General features: G+C 39.8%; 1 protein-coding gene and 1 long non-coding RNA gene across 6 annotated transcripts in view; one reads left to right on the forward strand and one right to left on the reverse strand.

The window, feature by feature from the left end:
• LOC120948309 (uncharacterized) overlaps nucleotides 1–24,011 on the forward strand; it is a 92,914-nt gene that overhangs the window by 24,610 nt on the left and 44,293 nt on the right. The gene's annotated exons all lie outside the window — the stretch shown is intronic.
• Nucleotides 1–24,011, reverse strand: part of LOC120948307 (uncharacterized) — a 71,828-nt gene that overhangs the window by 6,829 nt on the left and 40,988 nt on the right. For 3 of the 5 annotated variants that reach the window (XM_049606545.1, XM_040364489.2, XM_040364490.2), the window contains exons 3-10: nucleotides 22,311–22,938; nucleotides 15,811–15,925; nucleotides 13,997–15,560; nucleotides 5,132–5,373; nucleotides 4,392–4,611; nucleotides 2,013–2,181; nucleotides 1,702–1,938; nucleotides 20–1,644 (exon numbers count right to left, since the gene is read on the reverse strand). In XM_049606545.1, coding sequence (XP_049462502.1) covers nucleotides 20–1,644; nucleotides 1,702–1,938; nucleotides 2,013–2,181; nucleotides 4,392–4,611; nucleotides 5,132–5,373; nucleotides 13,997–15,560; nucleotides 15,811–15,925; nucleotides 22,311–22,399 — 4,261 coding nt within the window. In that variant the 5' untranslated portion in view covers nucleotides 22,400–22,938. The remainder of the gene's footprint in view (nucleotides 1–19; nucleotides 1,645–1,701; nucleotides 1,939–2,012; nucleotides 2,182–4,391; nucleotides 4,612–5,131; nucleotides 5,374–13,996; nucleotides 15,561–15,810; nucleotides 15,926–22,310; nucleotides 22,939–24,011) is intronic. The other 2 variants (XM_040364491.2, XM_040364492.2) reach the window with 2 other exon arrangements.

Here is a 24,011-nt window from a genome sequence, read left to right on the forward strand (position 1 = left end):
TTTTTGGTTGTTCGTTTACCTGTATCATGATGAAGGCTTCGCTGTATTTTTTCGAACGCTGCACTGCAGGTGTATATCTTCCGTTTGAGTGGCTCACTTTGAGGACAATAGCTGTCATCGGTAACTGGGGAGCCTATGTCCACTGAGCGGAACGAAATAAGCGGCGATTTGTGCATTCCCACGGCACTCGATGCATGGTTGCTGAAAGCATTGGTGTCATCCGGGTAATCATAACCATTTTGCCCATCCTCACCGTTTGTGAAGGCAGGACCGTGTATCGTGTGGCGAAAGTTATTCATCTGCTTTCCAACGACGGGTTTGACCGTTGGTTGCTGAAATGTCGCTGGCTGAGGATTGATGACTAAGTTTTCCTTGTTGTTGTTATTGGATGTACCAGTGCGATATGATTTACCATGAGCTTTGCAGTCCAGATTTCGACTGACTTCGTCTGAATCAGAATCTGATTCGATATTCAGATGTGGGCTTTGGCTGCGGAACCGTCTTCGCATGATGGTCGGTGATTTCGGTATCATTCGCCGCGGAGGTGGCGGAGGCGGGGAAAGATTGGCACTTTGTTTAAGATCGTTTGCCAGAGCCTCCGGTGAGCAAGGCGGTCTAGCTTGATGGTGGATGAAGTTAGAGACATGTGTTTTGCGAGGCAACAGAACACGCGTATTTTTGGGGCTGTTCGGAGCCGACAGTGAGCAGGAAGTTTCATAGCGCAACACCTCCAAGCGTTTGTTTACGATAACTCCTTCGGCGGGGTTTAATTCGGCAGGATTGCCCACCCCATCGGTACACTTTTGTGAGCAAGTTTTGGCCAGCTCTCGTTTTAAGTCAGCCTCGCAGTTGCGCAGCATTTCGACGCGCTTGTTGGCCGGGGGGTTACAAACGCGACGCGGGCTGGAAATAGTGGTTGAGGTAACGGGCGTATCTTTCGAGAGCGACGGCGTTGGTGGAGGCTGTGGCTCGCGCGGAGGCAACGGTGGCGGCACTGTGGCTAGGTCCTTGATGCAAATGGAACTATTGCTCTTCATGGAAAACAGGATGGATTCTGCTTCGTGAATCAATTGTTTGTACTTAACATCCGCCTCCAGGTCTGCCCGAAGCAGCGCCTTTTCACTCTCGGAAATTGCCAATATTCGGCTGTGCAGCGAATGTACTTCGGTGAAGGTGAGCGAGTTACATCGGTTGGTGAGTGGAGAGCCCCTGGTGGGTGTACGCAATTCTTGGTCCTGCTGGTTTCGCCTCAACGACACAGGAGTACCGCCTAAACTGCGACAACCACGGCTTACAACGGCCGATGAGTCTCCTGCACCCGACCCGACACTCAGGGCGGAGTGATCAGCCACACTTTTCTTCCTCGTACGTACCAGCTTCTTTCGACGTTTGGAGCCACCGCCACTTTCGTTACTACGTTTACTGCGCTGGATGCGTTGCTGCTTACAGGACGCCTTTCGTTCAGGGAAGTGATGGATCGAGCAGCTGGTCGTGTGTCGATAGGTTTCCTTGTCCGGTACCTCCTGCACCGAGCCCGTATCGATAAAGTCGAGATCGAGAAGATCATCCGTATCACACTCGTCGCCCGCATCCTGACCGGTATCAATGTCTGTCGGACAGTCCGTCGGATCGGAGTCGCTACAACTGAAAGCAAGCAGGTGTAAAATCCGTGACAATGACTGATAAATAAAAGTTACTTACCTCAAAATGTCAGTCTCCTTTTCATAGTGGTAACTTTCGTCAAACTTGCCCATCATTTCGTTAAGGGTAGCATCTTCGTCACTGTCCTGGTTAGAGCCAATCGTTACCGGTGCTGACTTACTATCTAGGCGAGAGAAGTCTGCCATCTTTTTGAGAGTTTTCGGCGTAAATGGCTTTCTGTTAACGATCTTCTCCGTAGACGAGCTTGAATCTGTGTCAGAAAGTGCGTTTGATTTGCTGCAAGTATGCGATTCACATTAGATTGTTTTCAGTGAAAAGGAGCAATAAATGTAATTGCCGATGTATCTTACTTATTATTATTTTTATTGTCATCTGTACCACTGCTTGATTTGATGCCGGAGGAGGTAGATCCAGAATCCGGTTCCGTTCGCTTGACGCAGTTTGCACTAGCAAGAGCTCCATCGGCTGTCGTCAACCAAGGGTTCGTTCTAATTCGGCACCGTTGGCGTGGTGATGGTGCTGCATCAGAAAACAATAGAGCGTTGTTTAGTGATAGAAAGGAGATATATACTGAAGCTTTTGCAATAATTTGATTGGGCAATTAATGTAAAACCACTCATGATTTTTTTAGAAAATTTACTACAATTTAATGCATAAATTGAAAGTATTTAGCTTATTCGTTCTAATACATAATTGATGTATTAAGTTGAAGAACAGGTTTAAACGTTTAAACGTTTAAAGTACAAAGTAAAGATAAACTTCCACTTAATTCCTTCTATATTTCTCTCTTTCTCTCTCTCTCTCTCTCTCTCTCTCTCTCTCTCTCTCTCTCTCTCTCTCTCTCTCGCTGTCTGTGTTGTTGGTCTGCAAGTCGAAGATGTCATTATGACGTGGCTCGGTTAACACAAATTGCATGGGTTTCTTTATAAAAATCCATCGAATCTTCTTCATCTTCTTTTGGCTCAACAACCGTTGTTGGTCAAGGCCTGCCTGTCCCATATAGGTCCCATAGCAGGATAGTCAGTCTTACGTATTTGGGGCTTGAACCCATATCGGGCATGTTGTTAAGTAGTACGAGTTGACGACTGTACTATGAGACCGGCCAAAAAATCCATCGAATAAAATCATATATTTCTGATACATTCATACATACTAGTGATGGGCGGATTGACCCGAACCTAGCGGGTCGGAGCCATCCGAGCGCTCCGGGTCGTAATTTTGGTTCCAGTAGGTTCGCCAAAGTATATGCGACTCCAACCCGTAGGTGCAACGAGTTAAATAGGTTCGTACGAGTTCAATAGGTTCGTACAAGTTCGGTAGGTTCATACGAGTTCAATAGGATCATACGAGTTCGGTAGATGCATACGAGTTCAGTAAGTTGAGTTAGTAAACACACAATCGTACCAGGGAGGTCATACTATATTACTACTGAACTCGAAGACACCCATTAAACCTATTAAGGCTACTAACTAGTTTGATCCCACTGATTAAACTCAGTCTATTGAACTCATATGCACCCACCAAACTTACGAAACTTATTGAAATGAACCTACCAAACTCGTATGAACTCGTTGCACTAACGTGTCGGAATCGATTCCGGCCTAGCTACACCCGACTCCGGGTCGATCTGTTAGTGTTGTCGTATGACCCATCACTAATACATACATACATAAAAAATCAAATTAAATCAAACACATACTTTATATTTTAATGAGAAATCTTCGCTTATCTCACCAAACAAGCTTCAAAACACTGACACATTTATAGTATATTTTGTTTTTAAAACATTTTCGTAACAATTAAACGACATTGATTTTTTTCTTGTGGTTTTGTTTTGTTATGTAAAATAGTAAAAAAAAACCGTGAGACAATAAAACCTTTTCCGTTTCAAAGTTATTCATTACAAAGTATTTGTATCACTGAAAACTACCCCACTATTGGTATCTGCACTCTAGCGGCAAATGAAAAACTACTTTGAGCACAGAGACGGTTCAGGCGTAAAAATGGTCCCATCTGGAGGACTCTCCTACAAGCGTATCGTTTGCATATTCCAAAATGATACTACTTGAAGGATGCTAGCAATGTTCACACCTTTTTGTTCAAACACCAGAAATTTCTAGGCACATCATGGCACTGTGCAAAAGGGCGTATAATTAAATTCAATGCAACGGAAGAGCAAACTCCTTGAAAAGGCAAGTTACAGCGAAATGCATTTAAGCAGCGGAAGGCATAGCCGACGGAGCAACTTAACAGCTATGTGGCATCTTTTGCACATGGTGTAACAAGTTGAAAACTACTCTACCAGCTCTACGGGGAAAAGTTGGGCACGATGAAGGTAGCTACAACAGTTTTTTTAGCTACCACGATGATGGCTTTTGAGTTGGAAAAGTTCATGTCGGCTCGCTGTAATGTAATGTGCGCATTAAATTTATTTTCTTCAGTCCTTCAAGTGAAATCTTATGGAAGGATCATATTTCTCATCCCGGTACGAGAGTTTATAAGTTGTTTCCAACTGTTTGGGTAGCTCCGGGATGCATTTGCTGCATTTTGTCGTACAGTGGAAAATAGTACATCATGTGCATAACCTATAAATCTGTAGTACACAATGCAAATGACGTTGGTTTGGCTTTGATAAATTCTATTGAACAATACACGCCATGACACGATGAAACTTTGCGAGGAGAAAGAAAAGCAACAAATGCCATGTTACTTATTTGCATTATACTCACATTCAATGCTACGGTAATGCTGCATGCCGAGGTTCTTCTGCATAATGGGACTCATCGCAACTGCATTCGGAGGCTGGTTTGACTGCGGTTGGACTGTCGCTGACGGTTGCTGAAGTTGAGATAAAACGCCCGTGCCATTTCCGCTTGCTGCACCGAGCGTGGGCTTGAAGCTAGACATATTGGGTGCATTCGGAACTGGAGCTCGTGGTACGGAAACGTGCTGAAAGCCAAACGTGTCAGGAAAGAAACGAAACAGAGCAAACCAATCATTGAATCCTTTCGCAATGCTGGAGAAACGGTGCGAAATGGGGAGAAGTTTCGAGGGACGCGTAAATTGGTCGTCTGTTTATGTGAAATCATCGGGAGGAAGTGGGAATGGGCAAACGGAATAAATGCCACGTTATTCACGTGCTCGTAGCAGTGGAGAGTGTTAAAGTGTGATATTAAACAAAACCAAACCACGAAAGAAAAGAATGCAACAGGGCACGAATAGAAGTACACTGGACGAGAGCAGATAATGCAGCACAAAAAATAGACAGGTTTTGCAAACGAAAATTAAATTCCCTCAATGGAAGTAGTAAATAAAGTGTTTGAACATACATACACAGGAAAGGGAGAAAGGTGGTCTGGAGAGAATATTAAAGCCGTTTTGAAATGCATTCAAAATAACAACTAGATCATCCTTTTGCGAGCTGTTTGCTGGAATGTTCACTGCGTGACGCAAAGGGTCTGTTTCTTACCGATTCCGCGTCGACATAAAACTCCACGTGTTTTTCCTCGATGCGATTAAGGGCACATTTGAATTTGGAACCGTTCTCATGATGGCCTGGAGCAGCTGCACTAGCAGACACCACGGGTCCAGTGCGATCAAACCCAGCCGAGGTACGCCCATGCAGTGCTCCCGGTAACGTAGTGCCCTTGGGGAAGTAGTGCGTCCCCGTACGGATGTTGATGTAGTATTCGGGCGTGTAAGAGCAGCCACCTGCCAAATATAAAATGAATACAAATAGTTAATCAGTATAGATTATAACGGGCATAAGAAGGGGCTGTTTTGATCCTGGAAACAGCAGCTTCAAGAGCCAAGACTCATTATTTCCTCAATGTTCAATGCCATAGCACAGATCTGGAATGGGACTATTTGGAAAACAGGAAACCAATCCTAAATGTTGGCGATGTTTATTCAATTTCGTTACCACCTTCAGCTTTCAGTTGACAAATGGGTGTGTTTTCGCATTTTATGGCACAATAAAACGTTGGGACACGTTGGAATCTTTTCTTGTCGCCCTGTTAGTCGTGGAGGGGCTGCAGAATCACACGGGAAGAAAAGCGACTGTTCCAGTGAGCAACGGACGAACGAAGTAATAAAACCATTCATCCTGACTTACAGAGGATGTGGCACAAAACGACCACAAACAAGCGTTTTATCTTGCGAGCTGCATGTGAGCAGAGGAAAACGCTTTGTTATCATCGTTCGTACACAGTAGTCGGCTTCCGAAAGCTCGCGGTTTTTCCCCGGAGTGTGGCTGTCGATGAGGTCAGCAACAGGGAGGGAATTGGGGAAGGGTAATAAAATTGAACAAGGATCCAGAAATGTTCCAATTGCGTGTATGTTTATTGGCTTTTTTTTGTTTGCACGAGTGTATAGGACCTAAGTGCCATTTTGGTTCGATTTCTGAAACGACTAGGAGGACGATAGGGAGCATTAAATCAACCAACTTGAGAAAAATGCGTTGAGAAACCCGTGAGAATGAAGAAGCTAAAAGAGTGGCGGAAAGCAGTAGGAATAAATGCAATTTAATAAGGATGTGTTTGTTACACAATAGAAGTGATAGCGAACGAATCGTAATCCCGGTTGTGAATCGTAATCGTTTTATAAATGGTCCTATCAGATGTCTGCATACTATTGAGTGTTTTTGTAGCTTTATTGTTATCAAGGTGTGTGAATTAGTGAAGCTACACAAGACTATATCATGGAGCTGAAGTTGGTAGCAATAACTTTTGTTGGTCATTCTCGAATTTATCTGCGGATTTTCCTATAAGCGGACTGAGCGGCCGCGGTGGGCCTCGGCCTAAAGGAGGCCTTTGCTTAAAGCTCCACATGTTAGATCGCTTTTACAAGCAATTGATTGAGAGATTGATGTGGAATGCGTTGATAAAGTTGATAGCAATCAAAAGTTGTAACGAACTTTGGAGATAATGTTTGAAGGCCTCGACAAACTCGACCTATTTTCACACACTTCTATATTAAAAAAAAAAAGATAAAACCCAAAAAAAAAAAATACTACCGGTATCACGGATGATTGACAACCTATAAGTATGCAAAATATGTAAGCCTGAGCACTAGAAATTATATTTTAGGCACCATTAAAATAATATAGAATGACAGAACATAATTTGCTGTTTAATAATTTAGGATAATATACTTGGCATTTGTAAAAATATATTCAATAAAATAAATAAATAAACAAACAAATTTTAAGGAAACTTGGGACCCCATTTCGATCCCCCGCTTAGGGCCGCGAGATGGATAAATCCGCCCCGAAATAATCATTTGCCAGACCATAATCTTAGGAATGATTATTGTTATTAATAAGGAGATAAAGTAGGTTTAAATTAGGGCTGTAAAAATGTTTGTCTTGTCTTGCCAATAATACCTCATGTCAATAATGCTAATTACCTAATATTTTTTCAACAATATAATAAAGAAATCTCGGTTCGAGATACCCAAAACAGATATATACCGAAAAATCTTGAATTAAAGTTTATATTTACTAGATTGCGGACAATTTATTGGAAAACATGCGGATGTGTCCTTTAAACCAGTGCTCTTCAACCTTTTTAAGTTCGCGGACCACTTGGCTTTGAATTTGCGGGGCCCACACTTCCACTTCCACTTTGAATACATTTGGGGGGCCCACATCGATTGAGGACATGCATTTTGTAGACTTAGTTTAATGTTTTTTAAAATCAAAAATATGTTTTTATTTTATTCTAGGCATGCCTGTTGACTACCTAATCTTGATTATGGGAAAAAATGCACGATGTATAGTAATTAGCTTTTCTTCTTCAAAAAAAAAATCTATATTAAATTTGATCATTTAAAATTTAATTTCGTGTATTTGATTGTTCAATTTTGTTGAACTAAAGCTAAAAAGCGTAAGGAGTAAAGACCAACAAATCATCGAATATGCACTAAACAACATTCTAATGTAATCAACTGATATAATTCTAAATGACATAGGTTCATTCAACACACTACGATTACAAGTGTAATTTTGAAGTTGTATCATTTGCAGCACTATCATATCGTTGCGCATCGTAGCTGGGCGTGTAACATAATCCTAATTTAGGTCGATCGATGCAGACATCGCAAAGTTTAAAGCAGTGCTCTAAGGCTCGTCATACTTTTGCGGGGAATTGGAACAAGTGCGGGATCCAAAAGGATAAATTTATTTCCTAGCTGATGTTCCGCTTTATAGCCTATGAGTGTGGTGTTACTCAGATTGCCTCATACCACCCACACTTTGTACTCTCTTTCATCAGTAGGTTGTTTGAAGCTCGTTCTGGATCTGAGTGGGAGGTTCACTTTCAACACCATGGCGTGATCCATGAAAACATGATAGGTTATTTGCATAACATGGCTTTGCTTGGACGTGCTGACCCAAATCATCGTGTCCCTCTATTGCCTGGGATAACGCAACATCTTCCCTGGTGTCCAAGACTAGGAGCAGACAAGTTTGAGCGCTCGATGTAACATTGGTCACTGTTGGAGCAAGGAATGGCTCACGATTTTCGCGGCTGTAGTTACAGTTTCCACCGAAGCCTAAATACGTAGTGACACGTCAACAGCAGTGCTAAAATAGCAAACTAGCAGCAGTTGGGCCCGGGTCAAAGCTATTCGTCTGTAACCATCCGAGGTGGTAACATCCTGCGCTCGGTTTATGGTAGGCAGTAAGGGATGGCTTCAACTCGACCAAGTTTGTTGGGTTTTCACTGTGTTTGCCTCGTACAAGGAGCATTTGGCAGATGGCAACAACAAGAGAATGTTTCTAGCACACAGTTTATTAGCATACAAATGTTGATAAGTTAGCTGTGATTTTTCTTTACGTCTTTCGATACAGTGAAAGGGGTGTTCATTTTCGGAGCAATAGAGGAAATTTTCCAAGTATGTATGAATGTCACAAACCTTCTCCCAAATATTCTGCTCCATGCGTTTTTTTCATTCCCGTACCCGACAAACTTTCTGGGTGGTAGAATACATTCCACAACATTGTGCGGATTGTATGGAGTAAAACGGGAATGATGGTGCGGCGTAATGGGTCTGGAGATTGGGATCCTTTACGTTCTGACAAGTTATTATTATTTTTATTATATTTGAAAAGGTATAGGCATTTCGCTTTCCACCTGTATCGAGAGCTCGGAAGCCAGGAGAGGCTTCGACCGAGCACGATGGTTTGAGGAATGTTTTGCTGTTTCCGTATGTCGCCTGCACCATCCGGGGTAGAATCTGTTTTAGGTAGTATACTGCAAATGTTCCTTGAAGTGTTTTGTTTCGGTTGGTTGATGGTGAAAGGCAAGGAGAGAACTTAAAGTATCATAAAGCGATGGAAACATTTGCCTTCTAACAAAGCATGTAGGCAATGCCTTTGATGCTTTCCAATAAGCCTTAATGTATGGCCATGTGCATGCAAAGAGGCACTCGACAGGCTCATCAACATCGAAGAATGAAGTGATTGTCGACTTTTGGTAACAATAAGCAATAAGCATAAGATTGAAATTTGACGCCTTGCAGAGGGTTGAATGAGTTTGTACGTTTGGGATTGAAAATTGGTATTCAAATATATTGTAATGTTCGATATGAGTTTGGAATGGAATAAAAGTTGTGGAAGACACACGTAAGTTTTCGGTGCCAGTCTCATGGTAGTCAAATTAAAGGAGTATTGTATTTTAAAAGATAATGATATTTTATTTAAAGATATATCCGAGAAAAATATATTGAGTATTAAATTTGGCCGATCTAGTGGTACAGTCGTCAACTTGTACGATTTAATAACATGCCCGTCGTGGGTTCAAACTCCGAATCGACCGTGCCCCCATATGTAGGACTATCCTGCCATGGGTACGTCATTGAAAGCTAAGTTTTGATGAATATTTATATTGAATTGTAAGCTTACATAATACAGATAGAAATACAAAATTGAGCAAATATTTCAAAGCTCATTGCTGTTATAAAAATGAAAGTATTTAACCCATTTGTCCTTCAAAAATCGTACGGTTCTACTGTTAAAATAGTTCGTCGTTTCGTTTTACATCCGATCTAAAGAGGATTTATTTCCTCTTGAATAAAAAAAGAAAAATGAAAACCATTAATTACACAAATTTAGCATCGTATGATAATATATTAATTCCTATGTACGTGGCTGAAAAGGTATCTACAGAACGACAATGCAGAAAAAACGGGGGAAGAATGATTAAAGCAAATCAATATAGTTTGCATTTTATCGTATCATACCAGTTGGTGGAATTGAGCTTATCCAGGTAGATCGTTTTTTGACTCGGCAACAGTTGTGCATGACTTGTGAAGCCTAATATTATTCCAGTGAATAATCAAAGGAATACAGGTGATAAAAAGTCGAGTGATAATTGAAAACGCCATCCGTGAAAAGAATTTTGGAGTTCAAAAATTACATCAGTAGAGTTTTAACGTTGAGACCCGTAAACATGTTAGAACGTGGTAAGGACAGTAATTACCGACTAGCTAGTAATCAAAATGCTAAGCCGATTGATACACTACCGTGGCTAATTTTATTTGCTTTACATGACTTGACTGTTCACCTTCCAGAACGAAGAATTCAATTAAATGTGTAATGTGCCAGCAGCGAATGAAACGTATCATTAAAGAAGATGACCGGCGCCGATAGAAAATGAATCACAACGACAATGGAAATCGTGCGTGCGACGCGCGTGACGCAGCAGTATTGCGTTTGTTGAATTTTGATTGATTGCTCGGAAAAGTGCTACAATCATCGTCCGACTGGGATCGGTGCGTGTTTCGGTATTCCAACTAAAGAAGATTTTCTTTTTGATACGCCAAAAAACAGTTGAGTCTTTGGTATTGTTTTATTTGTATTCTGAGAAGTTCATCAATCTATAGTTGTCCCTGAGGATAGTGAAGAGCAGTAAATTTGCTAGTTCGCTGCTAACCGTTTCAACTGGTAATGATAATGTTCTTGTTTCGTGTATGAAGGTGTTGTTCTACTAGCTCTGGGAGCTGAGATTATCTGCCTTGCTTATTTAAGGGAAGAATACCCTGGAGGCACGTAAGTGTCTTTAGTTTTCTTTAGGTCACTGTTGAGCACAGTAGAGCTTGGCATGGAAAACGAAAATTGTTCCAAACGGAAATGAGGTTTATTCCCAGAATAGAATAGAAGTCAGCAAAATAGGGGAATCTTTGGTGTGTCTTATCGTATCTTCAATACACGAAAGATGCCAAGCGGAATTGTAGATGAAGTGAGTCTGCCAGTTGTTCCTTGCGTTCCGGAATAACCGTCTATAGTCGAGAATGTTACCAACATTAAAGGTAGTCAAGTAAATCGCATTAGCATAACGGCCGTACAGTATCGGACATTAAGATAGGACCCTTTTTTTCAATGCACCGTGCACTTGTTTTGCCACGTTACTTGTGTTTGTGTGTGTGTATGTGTGTATGTGTGTGTGTGTATCTGTGTGTGTGAGTGTGTGTGTATGTGTGTGTGTGTGCATGTGTGTGTGTGTGTGTGTGTGTGTGTGTAGTAGTAGTAGAAAGAGAGTGTGCTTTTTAATGTGTATTTGCAAGTGCGCGGGTTTGTGTCTGAAAAACATAGCTTGCCATGATGTCATATTGCGTTGAAATTATTCTTATTATGTGTGTTATCATGTGAAACATTGTGCGTTTACACTTGGATAAAAACTAAAGTTTGCATCGACAGCAGCCCTTGTTCCTCGGACGAAAACGCAGGTGTGCTGTTTCATGAATGTGAATGCGACACCGGTGCGAAATGGACACACGCACAATATCAATGAACTCGGCATTCTCTCACAGGTGTTTCTCCAGTGCACGCCATTGAAAGGCCTTCGTGCATCTCTGCGTTGAACCTTGTGTGCGAATGGTAAACTTTGTGCGTGCATTGAGCTGGCGCGCAGTTGTTCTTTTCAATGGGCGTTTTGTTTCATGAGCGCGGCAGTATTCTGTTCTCGATTTTGAAGGGAAGACGCTTACTCGCGTACTCGTTGATAGTTTTTATCCATGCGATGTTTTCGCTGCTCGACAACGATGTAATTCATCGCGTATAGAAGTAGAACGCAGGCAGAGCACGGGATCAGCCGTGTCCAACTTTTTAACCAGCGCGTTCTTGACGGTCCAAGCAAGCAATGTTAGTAACAATGGGTCGAGGTAAACGTTGTACCGATTATCAGCGCCATATGTAAAAGCGAATGGCTGCTGCTGGCATTAAGCGCAAAAGGATCGAGTTCGTAATGGAACGATCGCGCACTTTTGTGGCAAACGCGCTTCGGACAACCGAAACGTGCTTAGACAACTGAAACGCGCTTGGACAACCGAAACGCGCAAGTCAACCGGACGTCCTCAGAAGACCACGGCGAAAGAAGACCGTAACATTGTTAATATATCGAAAACACACTGATCGCGAGGGCGGTGGTCCTGCTTATCACACCAAAACCTAACCCAAAACACAAAAAAGCTACTTACAAATCTATCCGAAACGACCTACTTGTGAAACAAACACACACATCAATACACATTCAAACATACATCCACACACACACACACATGCACACACACATACACACACACACATAAACACACACACACACACACACAAACACAAACAAACCACACATAAACTTGGCCCAACGGGTGCACGGTGCGTTAAAAACCCGATGCCCTATCTTTCTGTCCGATACTGTACCTTTCGTTCTATAACTGGCAGTGAATCTGAAGTGGTACCCTAGTGCCTTTGCCAAGGGCAAAAAAAAACTTGCAAATCATGTAACAAACGCAGGAACTGGCCCCTAGATTATTGGTTAAATACAAGATGAGTGATGATGGAAAATAGTACCCTTTGCCCCAGGCATGGTTCAGGCATCTAAAAGACTGGATAACTAAGAAACTTCTGGTCAGTAATTGCGGAATGTAGTAGTACAATGCTAGGCAATTGGCTACCGGTCCCGTTTCGATCGTTAAGCTCGGAGCACACAACGCTCATTGTGGATAAATCACATTAGCGAGTCAAAAACACGTGAACCCGGTATTCTGCAATGGATTTCAAGGATTTATGTTAGGTAGTATTAGCGAAGTAAAGCGGTGGAAAAAAGGATAATAATACAACAAATTACGAGCCAAATTATCATATGTAAATCGAGTTTTCCCAGATTTAAGCTTTTATAATATTACCTTTTATATTATAATGATATAACTTTATTACATATTTTTGACTTTTATTTCACATGATCTTTTTACTGATGGGTCAATAAAAAGGTGTTGGATTTACTGTAAAAAATGTTTTCTATTACACTGCTCTATCGATATCGTTTCAGTGAAATGTAATTAGTATATTTAAGCGACATAAAAGTGAAACATACAAGACCGAACGCTTATCGCGGAACAAGAATAAAAATATATTAAAACACAAGTTTTTTAACTGGAATATAGTATTTAAATTATGTTTTTTTGATGAAAGTAAAAAGTTTAGTGTATAATTAATTATACGTTCAGCGAAACAATACAAAAGTAGTAACATTATGATTTTTAGGGATAAGGATTGGGATGAATCGTCATAGGCAATACGTTTTCAATTACTTTTGTGTAAAAGCTGTGATTCCTTAACAATGATTTTTGATGCAATCGTAAATCAGGCACGTACCGTCCCTCATATTTTTTATAACGATCAATTCAAATTAAGAAAATGAAACGAGCTTCCTGTTCTGGAGACTTCGTCAACGTTGGAATCGATCATATCTCGCTGATTGAACCAACCCCAGACACATAAAAAAATAATGGCACAACATAAAAGAAAACACAGCGATTCGTCTAAAGCGCACGGCAGTACAGAGCTGACGAGCATAATGATGCTTTTCGTCCAGCAGTAGCTTGTGAATAGCTCGGATGATGAACGGCTGGCCGAAACAAAAGTGTTCGACATATTGAAAGTAGAATAGTTTACGACACATTTTGGGCCGTATTTATTACAACGTTGATTATAAGTAGATAAATTTTTATCTCTTCCGAATACTATCCCGTTCATAGTGAGTATGTTTTGCTATCGAAGCCAAAACTCTGCCCGTTCCATCTTAAGCAATTGGCGATAGAGAGAGGCATAGTATAAATTCATTATACTTCAGACAACAGCTGAGCACGTTGTTCTGCCCACGCTAAGTATGCTGCAGCTTATCTTGCATATAAAAATTATGACTTACTGAACGATAAACCGCCATATGTCGATAAAGCATAGGGCCACAAAAAGGACACGAGGTACAGTGTGACGAACTACAACAAAGACGCCACAAAAAGGTAATGGAGAAGAAAAGTTGTTCCGTGACACACTTACCCGGTGACGTGCCATCGGTGGAATATCCGGTCGAGTAAGCACTTTCCGGCGATGAAAGCGTATGACCCATCGGGCCATGCGAATGGTGATGGTGGTGGCCGTGTGTTGATGGATGATGCAGATGGTGTACGCTCGGTGAAGGTGTTGGTCCATGGGCGCCAGCTTGCGATGCTGGTGGTGGTGAAGATGACGATGACGACGATGACAATGGCTGCTTTCCCGGCGGAAGTGGTTGCAGCGGTGGATGCAGATGTGTCGTGACGCTATTGATTTGGTACTGGTGCGGGTGATGGTACGGAACCGTGCTAGCGGAGCAGCCGGTTGTATTGGTGGCTGCGTTGGTATTATTGTTATTTACATGATTCAATTTACTGTTGCTAACGTTGATGGTGCCACTATCGGGTGCGTTCGATCCGCTGGTCGAGCGGCTTCCTGTCAGTTTGTGGAACTTGTTGGCAAAGCTGGACGTCAATGCGCTTCCACCGAGGATCGATTTACCACCTCCGGAAGTCGACGCGTCGACGGGGAAGCTATTGTTATTGTTATTATTATTGCCATTGACAATACGATTACTCCTGGCGCTAGATGCAGCTGAACGTTGGACAGGTGAGGTACTGGTTGAAGTGCCTCGCGCTGGAAGTGGGGAAGCATTTTTGCTGTTGGTTGGTGCACGGTTACCATTAGTCGAATTTGTTGGCTGATTGTTGGAGGAGTACACTAAGTTGTTGTTATTGTGCTGTTGTTGATGTTGTTCATAGTAAGGATCGAATTGCTTCGAGGGTGGATTTTGTTGCTGCAGGAGTTTACCATACTTATTTTCGCTGTTTCCACCCGATGCAGCCGTTTGAATGGTGGCCCTGGCTGTTGGTTGTAGTTGCTGTCCATTCAAACTACCATAATGAGAAGGAAGCGTTCCAGTGCCCAGATGGTTATTGTTGTTATTGTTGTTGTTGACGCTATAATGAATAGAGTTAACAGACGAGGAGGAAGACGAACTGATGCGTGTTGAGGTTGGATGCTGTCGCTTGTTTCGGGTACTTTCGAAAGAGTGCAGCTCTTCTAGCAATTCATTGCTTGAGCTTGTGACAGCCGAGTAGTTGCCTCGTGTACCATTGGACGTGTGTGACATCAGGTGTCCATTGTGCCCGGTGGAAACTGACCCCGTACCGGTCATAATACCCCTAGAGGGGCCGGTGTTACCGGCGTGGAATTCAAACTCGGGCATGGTATAGGGGAGCGCACAGTCTGCTGCATACGAATCGACGCTCTTCGAGTAGTAAACGTTCGATGGGCCCGTTTCTAGTGTGTAAGATGAGCCGTTGCGCGAAATGCTTTTTGGCGATGAGACACCGCAATTGTATTGCTGGTGATGCTGTTGTTGATTGTGAAATGACGCTGCCCCAGATTGGCCATTCACGGCACCATATCCGGGCGTAAAGAGCTCGGCACCTCCATCATGCGCTTGTTTATTGTGAATTCGGTGATGTACGGGATAGTGATCAGATTTCGGAGAAATCGGCACATTATCCTGATTTGGCGAATGCCAACCACGGCGACTGGTTGTCTGTAAACGAAAGATGGTATTACTAGGTTAACTAAATAATTCAACATTTTAATCTGATTGGCGGGATGTCGTCCAATGACAGATCTAATGCTAGAACAATTAAATTGCTCTACTATATATTTTAATATTCATTTAAAACTATAGTCAATTTGTTTCACAAATTTTCGATGCTAAAAGCTTTATTGTACAGAGTAAAAGAAGAAGAAGGAGTAGCTGCATTGCATTAGAGTAAAAATATTATTAAACTTACATGACTTTGGATAGGGGAAACTTCACTGCGTCTAGCAGGACTGCCGATGTTGGAATCTGTACCAAAGGTACTGCTTTTGTATCCATTTTGTGTCGTCAAGACACTGAAGTTATTGCTGTGAAAAAAAAAAAAAGAATTGAAAAAATCATTAACTATTGGAGCAGTCGAACAAGAAAGAGTTATAGTATTCACTTAATGTTTGCATTCTGCTTGAGTTTAAAGGTTAAGTATTGCTACTAAATGTATAGTTAAGAGGATTAATTGAAATGTAGTGGTATAAATTATCCATACTGTGGTCATTTTTCAACGCCGGAAAACAAATGACATGAAATTAATTATGCAACACACAGCAATACAGCACACAGCACAGCATAACAGACCCAATGAATGCCCAACATTGACTTCTAATCGTTAGCTGGTTGGTTGTAGAGAGTAAACGCTAACTTTAATGATTAAATTTAGCGATTGTGCAAAGAATAGCTGTAGCAGTTCTGCTAACGAAAAAACTGCTCGTGCTTTCTATTACGTGTAAACGGTCTCATCTGGGATTAGGGAATCGGGAATCCGACAACTGCATTTGTTCAAAGCTTTCCCCTATGAGCATTCCACATTCGTTAATTCAATTGGTTGTGAAAGTGAAAAACTTATCGTAAATCAAGTGCATGTCAAATTGTGGCCGCTTGTCGAGTAGGATCTGCAAAAGTTTCAGACAGTTTCCCGCATGGTCTACAAGATTGTACGTGTCATGAAGAGAGTACGTGTGATTTGAAGCACGTAATGTTAGATAATAAAGCGGCAAGCATTTCTTAGAACATTTTTAGTATGACCAGATGTCAACATTTGTCCTGACATATGGCCTGAGTTGCCTTCTTAAAAAACATTGCTCAAAATAGGAAATACAATCATTTATAATGGTTTGCACACATTATTTTAACAAATATTTAAAATGAAATGCCAAACATAGTGTAGTGGTTACGAAATTTATTCTTACATCTATTGGGCGTCGTTTAGCAGCATGAAGAAAAGTACCCTCAAATATAACAAGGATCGTTAAATACATCGTTTCCACTCGTGATCTTTTTTCGAGTAAACCAACCCTTTAGATTACTCTATAGAGCAAGCATAGAAAAACGAGCACATAGCAACAAACAAGAGAGCCTAGATTAAAACAGCTCGAGAAAGAACTTCCTGTTTTACGGATTCTGTGGGGAAACTTTCTCGACACTATTCTTAGCTTAGCTATGGAAAGCACTCACACTACTTTTTTTTTCGTGGTTTTAGTTTTGTATTGCGGCTATTCGAGTTTTCTCTTCGGTTTTATCGTTTGCAGTAGAGCGATAATGAAGAAAGAAGACAATGGATATAGAAAGTATTTCGATCCCACCGGTCGATAATTTTTTTAAGCACATTTCCCAGTGGAAAAATAAAACCTAGATGCACCCTTTCCCTCGGCATGGATGGGTTTTAGGGAATAGATAATAAAAAAAGGACCAAAGGGACTACTCTGAGTGGAGTGAACGGTGAAGAGAGCTCGTCGGAGTATACCGTGTAATTATAACTAATGCGTAGAATAAAAATAGTTGTAATACTTGTTGGAAAGATACCTAGCAAATTTTTCATGGTTTTTGGTAAGTGACAAATATTGTACTAAATGATTTCATATCAAAACTCTGTATTACACTGTCACTAACTTAATATTGTAGATTAATATGCAACAACGAAAACATTAGGCAAGTTCTATGGCTGTCTCATTTGAAATAGCTTGATTTTTTTCTGTATTTTTGTATATTTCATATGCCTTTATAGGTTTTTGTTTTGTGTTTTAAATTACTACTATATTATTACGATACGAGCATTACATACTAATAAATGAAGTTATTTGAAATCCAATCAATACCACCATGATATAAGCTATGATTTGAAAATACGTGATCTGATAGAATAATTAAAAATTGAAAATGAAGCCTCGGTAGAATCACACAAATGAAACGAATTAAATCTGAATACCTTACAAAGGAGGAACAATAATCAGGTGGATTGAGAATATACACATTGAGTGAAGCAGTGTAAAGCTTGCTGTCGACTATTATCGTCGGAATATAGTGTATGTGTGTGAGTGTGTGTGTGTGTGTGTATTGGTATGTGAGTCTGCTGAAGGTTTGTAAGAAAGCTCATGTGTACAAAAGAATCGCTACATGCTCATAAATGTTATCACTTGAGGTTCACGAGAAAAAGGAGGCATCGCCACTTAGTATCTAAACCATTACGTTAATTAAAAAAGTGTTGTGGAAGATGTCATGAGCAATCCTGTGACAGGAGTTCTTGAAAGGAAGGTTGAGGTATAAACCTAATAGTTATTAAAGAGGTAGACATATTTCTCTTCACATATTTAACATTTTATTGATGTTTGTAAAACATATGCTTATGTTTGTATAACAAGCTGTTTCGATTCATGAAAACCAAAGTTGCAACGTGCTCAGATCGCACGACGTTATTCGATGTATTAAATTGCATCACAGTGTAAAATGTTAAATTACACCATTTCATTTTAATGAACCTTTCTAGAATCAGTAGTTGATGTAAGCTCGGCCAATATCACCATGCACCATAGCTGCATGAAATTAAATTTTATCCAACATGAAATTCATTGCGCTCATCCAATTTTGCAGAATGGTCCATGCAGATGTCAACGCAGTTGAAATGCGACGTGACGGAACAGAAATGGTAATCGGATTTCATTTACACATGGAATCATAGTCGCGAATCGTTGCTCATGTACGAGAAATGACGTATAAAACAGGAGGAATGAGTGTATTGTGGGTTGTCGTTTTTGCTAAAGGTTCGTAAGCTTTTTGGCTTGAAGCTGGTGTGGGGTCTTAGTGAAAATGTAACAATCGAGAAGGTTATGACTGTTTCACTGTACATGTGTGTATGTAGCAGATAGAAGGAAAGAATAATTATAATACACATGATTTACAATTTTACCTCATAGGGGCGGATGTATTTAGTATATGGTCGTGATGCTATTTGAATATGAGATGTAATGCGATGAAACCTCGTATTTACATAACAATTCGTATCATAGTCTACCGGCTATCTCATAAGCAAATTTCGCTAAGCGTAGTAAAAGATATGAAAACAAATATTTGTGTTTTCGGATACATCAGATCATTTTGAAAAAAATCTTTAAAATAGGTAAATATTCTATAGAAAAAAATAAATAAAAAGGTTAGAGTTGAATACATGCTGGAATAGTTTGAAATAAATAATCCTGAATATCTGGGAACTTGTTTATAACATGTATAGTTATGAAGTGTTTACTTAAAATGCCAGCACATCACTTTTAGAGTTCCTGTTTTGTTGCATTCATGAACAAGCATAAAGATGGAGAAAGAAAAGTTGCTAATAAATAAAGCTCAAGAGTCATTTAGACAGAAATTACTCGCCTACTGTCAATGATAAATAGAAGCGATTGGTAAATTGCCAAACACAGCAACGAACCGCTAACTGTCAGCAGGATGGATGACTGGATACCAATACAAATCTGTCTAGACAATGTACAATAGGTTTGCCTTCGATGCTATCGAGGGAATGGAATCTTTTGGCAAATCTCTTGGTACATCGACAGTCCCATGAAATAATTGTGCTGAAACCGATTTTCTGCAATGAATTTGGCTTTATTGCCGTGGCTAAAGGAATGAAGAGAAGCGAAAGCATCTAGCGATTTTAAATCATCCATTCGAAGCACATTCAACGCTGTTCCAGACGATGTTAGCCTAAAACACGGAAGACATGGCCCTGCGTTAGAAATAATCAGGAAATCGATTTCATTTATTATTGGCTCGTAAAATGTTCTATGGGAGTTGTGCTTAGATTTTTTCGATTTTTTTTCACTCTCGTCCCGATCGTTTGTGCTGAAGTGTTGAAAGATGTCACTTAATTGAGGCGTAAAATCAAATCGTACCGTCTGCGAGCTGACATCTGTCAGCTTAAAATGGGTTTTCCATTTTCTAGCTGAGGAGAAAACAACGTGAGTAGATTCTTCACAGAAAGACGAAAGCGTCCTCCATCAACACTCATGGCAGCTCCAAATCGAGTTAGTGACACATAAAGACTGGAATAAGCCGGTATGAATGGGGCTTGCTGAAAAAAAAAACAAGGACGGAATTGTTTTGAGCCATCAGCAGTTTCTATTTTTGCGGCTCGAAGAAAAGGTAAAAATGGTGCAGAACTGTCGATATCGCGGTCGTTATTCCTTTATTGTGAGCTCGAAAGCAAATATTTGGTAAACTCTGCGACGTATAACAAACGAAACCTGTACAAAGAGACAAAAATACACGAAGGTATGCAAAAGTACGAGCAACTGTGTGTACATAGGCACAGCAATGATGGATTGCCTTTGCAGAATTGTCTCGAAAAGCTTGAGCAACGGACTGTTTAGCGCAAGGATAGGGAAGGATATGATGCTTGAATAAGAGACATTGTCTGAGTAGCAAAAGTTCCATCGTGTATATATGTATAGCACGAACTATTCCGGCGAGCTCGGAACAGTTTATGGATATCCTTAAAGTTGGTGACTTGTGCATTGTGGTACACATATGTTGTGTTGAGTATCGGGTAAGCTTGAGAATTGTTTACGGAACTATAGAGTACATGCCACCATAAATACGTCGTACATTACGTCGGTTTGTATGCGAAGAGTATTGTTGGTAAAATATTATATTCGTTGGCCAGTTTTTTCATCAACATCATCATTCTCATCGTAATCATGTGGTGCATTCCAATGATGTAGTCATCCCAGACAAAACCGCAATTGTTTGTTGAAGGCTTTTGGGGTGAACATTTCAAGGTCTAATAAAAAGACAGACTTGACAGCAAAAAGTATTTTGTCGCTTTGCAATGTGGTTCCATGTTGAACGGTACATTAATGGTCTGTATCTGCAACGTACGTTATTCCTACAATCATGAAATGCTGAGTAATGAAAACTTGTCGTGAGTCTACTTCTGCAGATCTCGTTTTTTTGTGAGAATAGTTGTTATGGGAAACTTAAGAAACTTTCAGTATGTCGAATGAGCTTTGAGTGCGGTAAAAAATAGTAGTTTATACAAACTAATATAAATATTATAAATATTAATATACATTTCGCTTAGAGTGACACATTTGAATAACTTGCGGTGTTAATTTTGAAACAGCATTAAAAAAAGAAGATGTAAAGTAAAAAAATGGTAATGGGATGGAAATCGAACTCCTTTTTGTTTTTATTTTATGCAATTAGCGTAAACAGTATAGGCTTGTCTGATGTTAATGGTGTATATTTGTATCTTTATAAATATTAAAAAGTATATTTTATCTTTATAAAACGTTCTTAACCGACTGCATCTATGAAGTAAGTCTGTGATGTTTTGTACGTGTATTCCAATAAAGTTTGAGTAACGTTGAAACCAATCAAGACGTAAAAACATAAAAGCTGATTATAGTCGTTAGATGTTTTGATCATGTTATGTGCGGTGAAGCGAAATTGCTCTTTGTCAATCTGCATTGCAACAACGAAAGGTAAATGCAGCGCAGTTGCAGAGTCTAAGGACATTTGGGAAGTGAAAGTTGAACGAGTCCGCATGGCACGTGCAATGTACGTGCATCGGTAGCAAATGATGGCTCAGAATGAATGTGACATAAGTTTTTTTGCACAGTCATATTTTGCGCAAAAAAAGTGTCTGGTCTGTTAAGCTTTCATTTTCATTATTTGTTTGTCAAATTACTTGCCACCATCTGCTAGAAACGCAGAGTAAGCTTACGCGGGAGTCCAAATTCAGGAAAACATAGTTTAGTTTAGTTTAGATTTCTTCAAGAATAAAATTTGTGAAAACGAGGATTGGAATCAAAGATTTTCCTGTTCAAAAGTATAAATGTATATTAAGTTATGTTATGATCAAAAGTCACCGTTTTTTTATTAAATATAATCACAATGCATATAGCTATAACAACTATTATCAGGATTGAGCTCCTTAACCGCTCTTAGCAGTAAATTACGTTGCATAAAGCATAACTAAATAATTATAAATATAATTACTAAAGAACCTGATGGGCTTGAAAGTTTCAATTCTGGTCACCATAAAAGCCTCTATGTCAAGCTTTTATTTTGAAATATATACTATTCTGCTGAAGCAAATATTTGAATTTGTACGTCGTGTGGCTAAAAGCTAACATCTACACTAGAGCTTGTAAGAAACAATGGGTTACAGTATTTTTAAATTAGGTATACAAAAACAACACTATCCAAACAAACAGCTATAAATAAAAAAAGATACCTCGACTCTAATTTGTTGTAAAAAAGCTGCATTCTTCATCCTTTTCGATGAAACTGTCCTTTTTTAGTACATAAGGCTCGTCTTGATTGCAAATATCAGATTTCTACTCTTCCATGACAGAAGGTTATACAATGGCGTATATCAGTGAATCCCAGCATCGTATCCTTTTCGTAATATCCGATTCGACTTACCCGTTGTTTCCGGATTTATTTTTGTTTCCCTTTTTTCTCGGTCGCACAATATGATTTTCCATCCATGATCGTAATTTGGAACCAAACATCTTTCGTTTCCCAGTAGACTCATACACAGCAGATAAATCTTTTTGTTTTATCTGGAATGGTGGCTTTTGTGTTAAAATGAATGTCTTATTTTTCGAACTATCACTTAGAGTAGCGGACACTTGGAGCTCGTGGCACGTTTTGTGATGTCACTGCTAAATGTAATTGGTTAGTATTGGCCTAAGTGTCACTGTATTCGGTAGACTAGAAATGCTCTGCAAGTTTCTAATGTTTTTTGTTTGCTGCAGTAACCGTTCTTTGTTCGCAGTGCACAGTTTTCTTTTGTCAAATGTGTTCTTAGTTTTTGGCACACGCAACCGCACTTTTTCGTACATACATTTTTATATGGTCTACAATTACTACATTGAATGTGATTGTGTGTTTCCTTTATCCGAGCGACTAAACGAAAAATACGCGAACGAACAAACACAGACGATGCGAAATGAAATACGAAGAGCTACACTTAATTCACTGGCAGCTTGTCAGCCACTTTAGATATGGAGCAGAGGAATAGCCTTTGGCGTCTCGTGTTGCTAGTAACCTGAAAATGAAAAGAAGAAAGGAAAAAATATGTTTAATTTCTACCCATTTCACATTAATTGCATTTCTTCGTAAATACGATTATTTTTTTTGTAAGGCCCTATGATAACGCTGAGCTGACGTCGAGTATTGTTGTCTGAACTATTCACATTCTCTAGATTTTTTGTATCGTTATTATCAGGTTTGTAGGGTTCGTTTGAGGAGAACAAAACGGTAAAGGATTCCACAGGAGACCGACATCAATGAGATTAATAAGAGTCTTGAAATTCCCGTTGAAGCAAAAAGTTGCCTTCCGGCATTTTTGTTGAGCGACCATTTTCAGTAGGTTTTTAAAATAGTACTGACAGAGATAAAGAAAAGTTTTGAAGCTTCGCTTGGTGGTGTCAACAGTTTGGTGTTAACATACTAGATTGTTTAGAGTTTATATACTTTATAAATCGAATTTTGGATGAATAATAGACTGAGATAGACACTCGGTTATACTTTAATTAACAATAATACAAAAAATCAATTTAAGTGTTTCTTTAGTGAATGTTTGAATTTAACGAAATAATGGTTAAATCGTCACATACGACTCTACATTGCATAATAGTGAAACAAATACTTCATATATGTTGTAGTATTATTGAAATACAAGTTAATGCACTTTATTCTGTTGAATCTCAGTGAATTAAATTTACTATCGTTTGAATTTAAATGTATATACTGGGTATTCTAAATCGAAAACCTTTTTGGAATCTACACCGGAGTTTGTGGGCTAGTTTGCATGGTAAATATAAATTTCCTAGAATTATAAAACGTCATGAAAACTGCACAGTGGGACTATTTTGTTTTCTTTCTTTCACGACAATGTAAATCTACACGATAATGAGAATCGAAAATACTCTTTTCTAGAAAAAAAAACAGGGCAAATGAAAAAAGTCTTCATAGTAAGAAGACTTGGGCCGAAATCGAAGTGTCGGATTGTGTCTACCCAACACTGTAGAACAATTTAAGGATTCCCTTGCATACAATGTAGACTGTTCGTAACGGTTATGTGAAGTTGGTGAGATTTCGGCAGGTGTAGCAGTAAAG

This window comes from Anopheles coluzzii, chromosome 2 (genome assembly GCF_943734685.1).
Source record: "Anopheles coluzzii chromosome 2, AcolN3, whole genome shotgun sequence".
NCBI classification, from domain to species: domain Eukaryota; kingdom Metazoa; phylum Arthropoda; class Insecta; order Diptera; family Culicidae; genus Anopheles; species Anopheles coluzzii.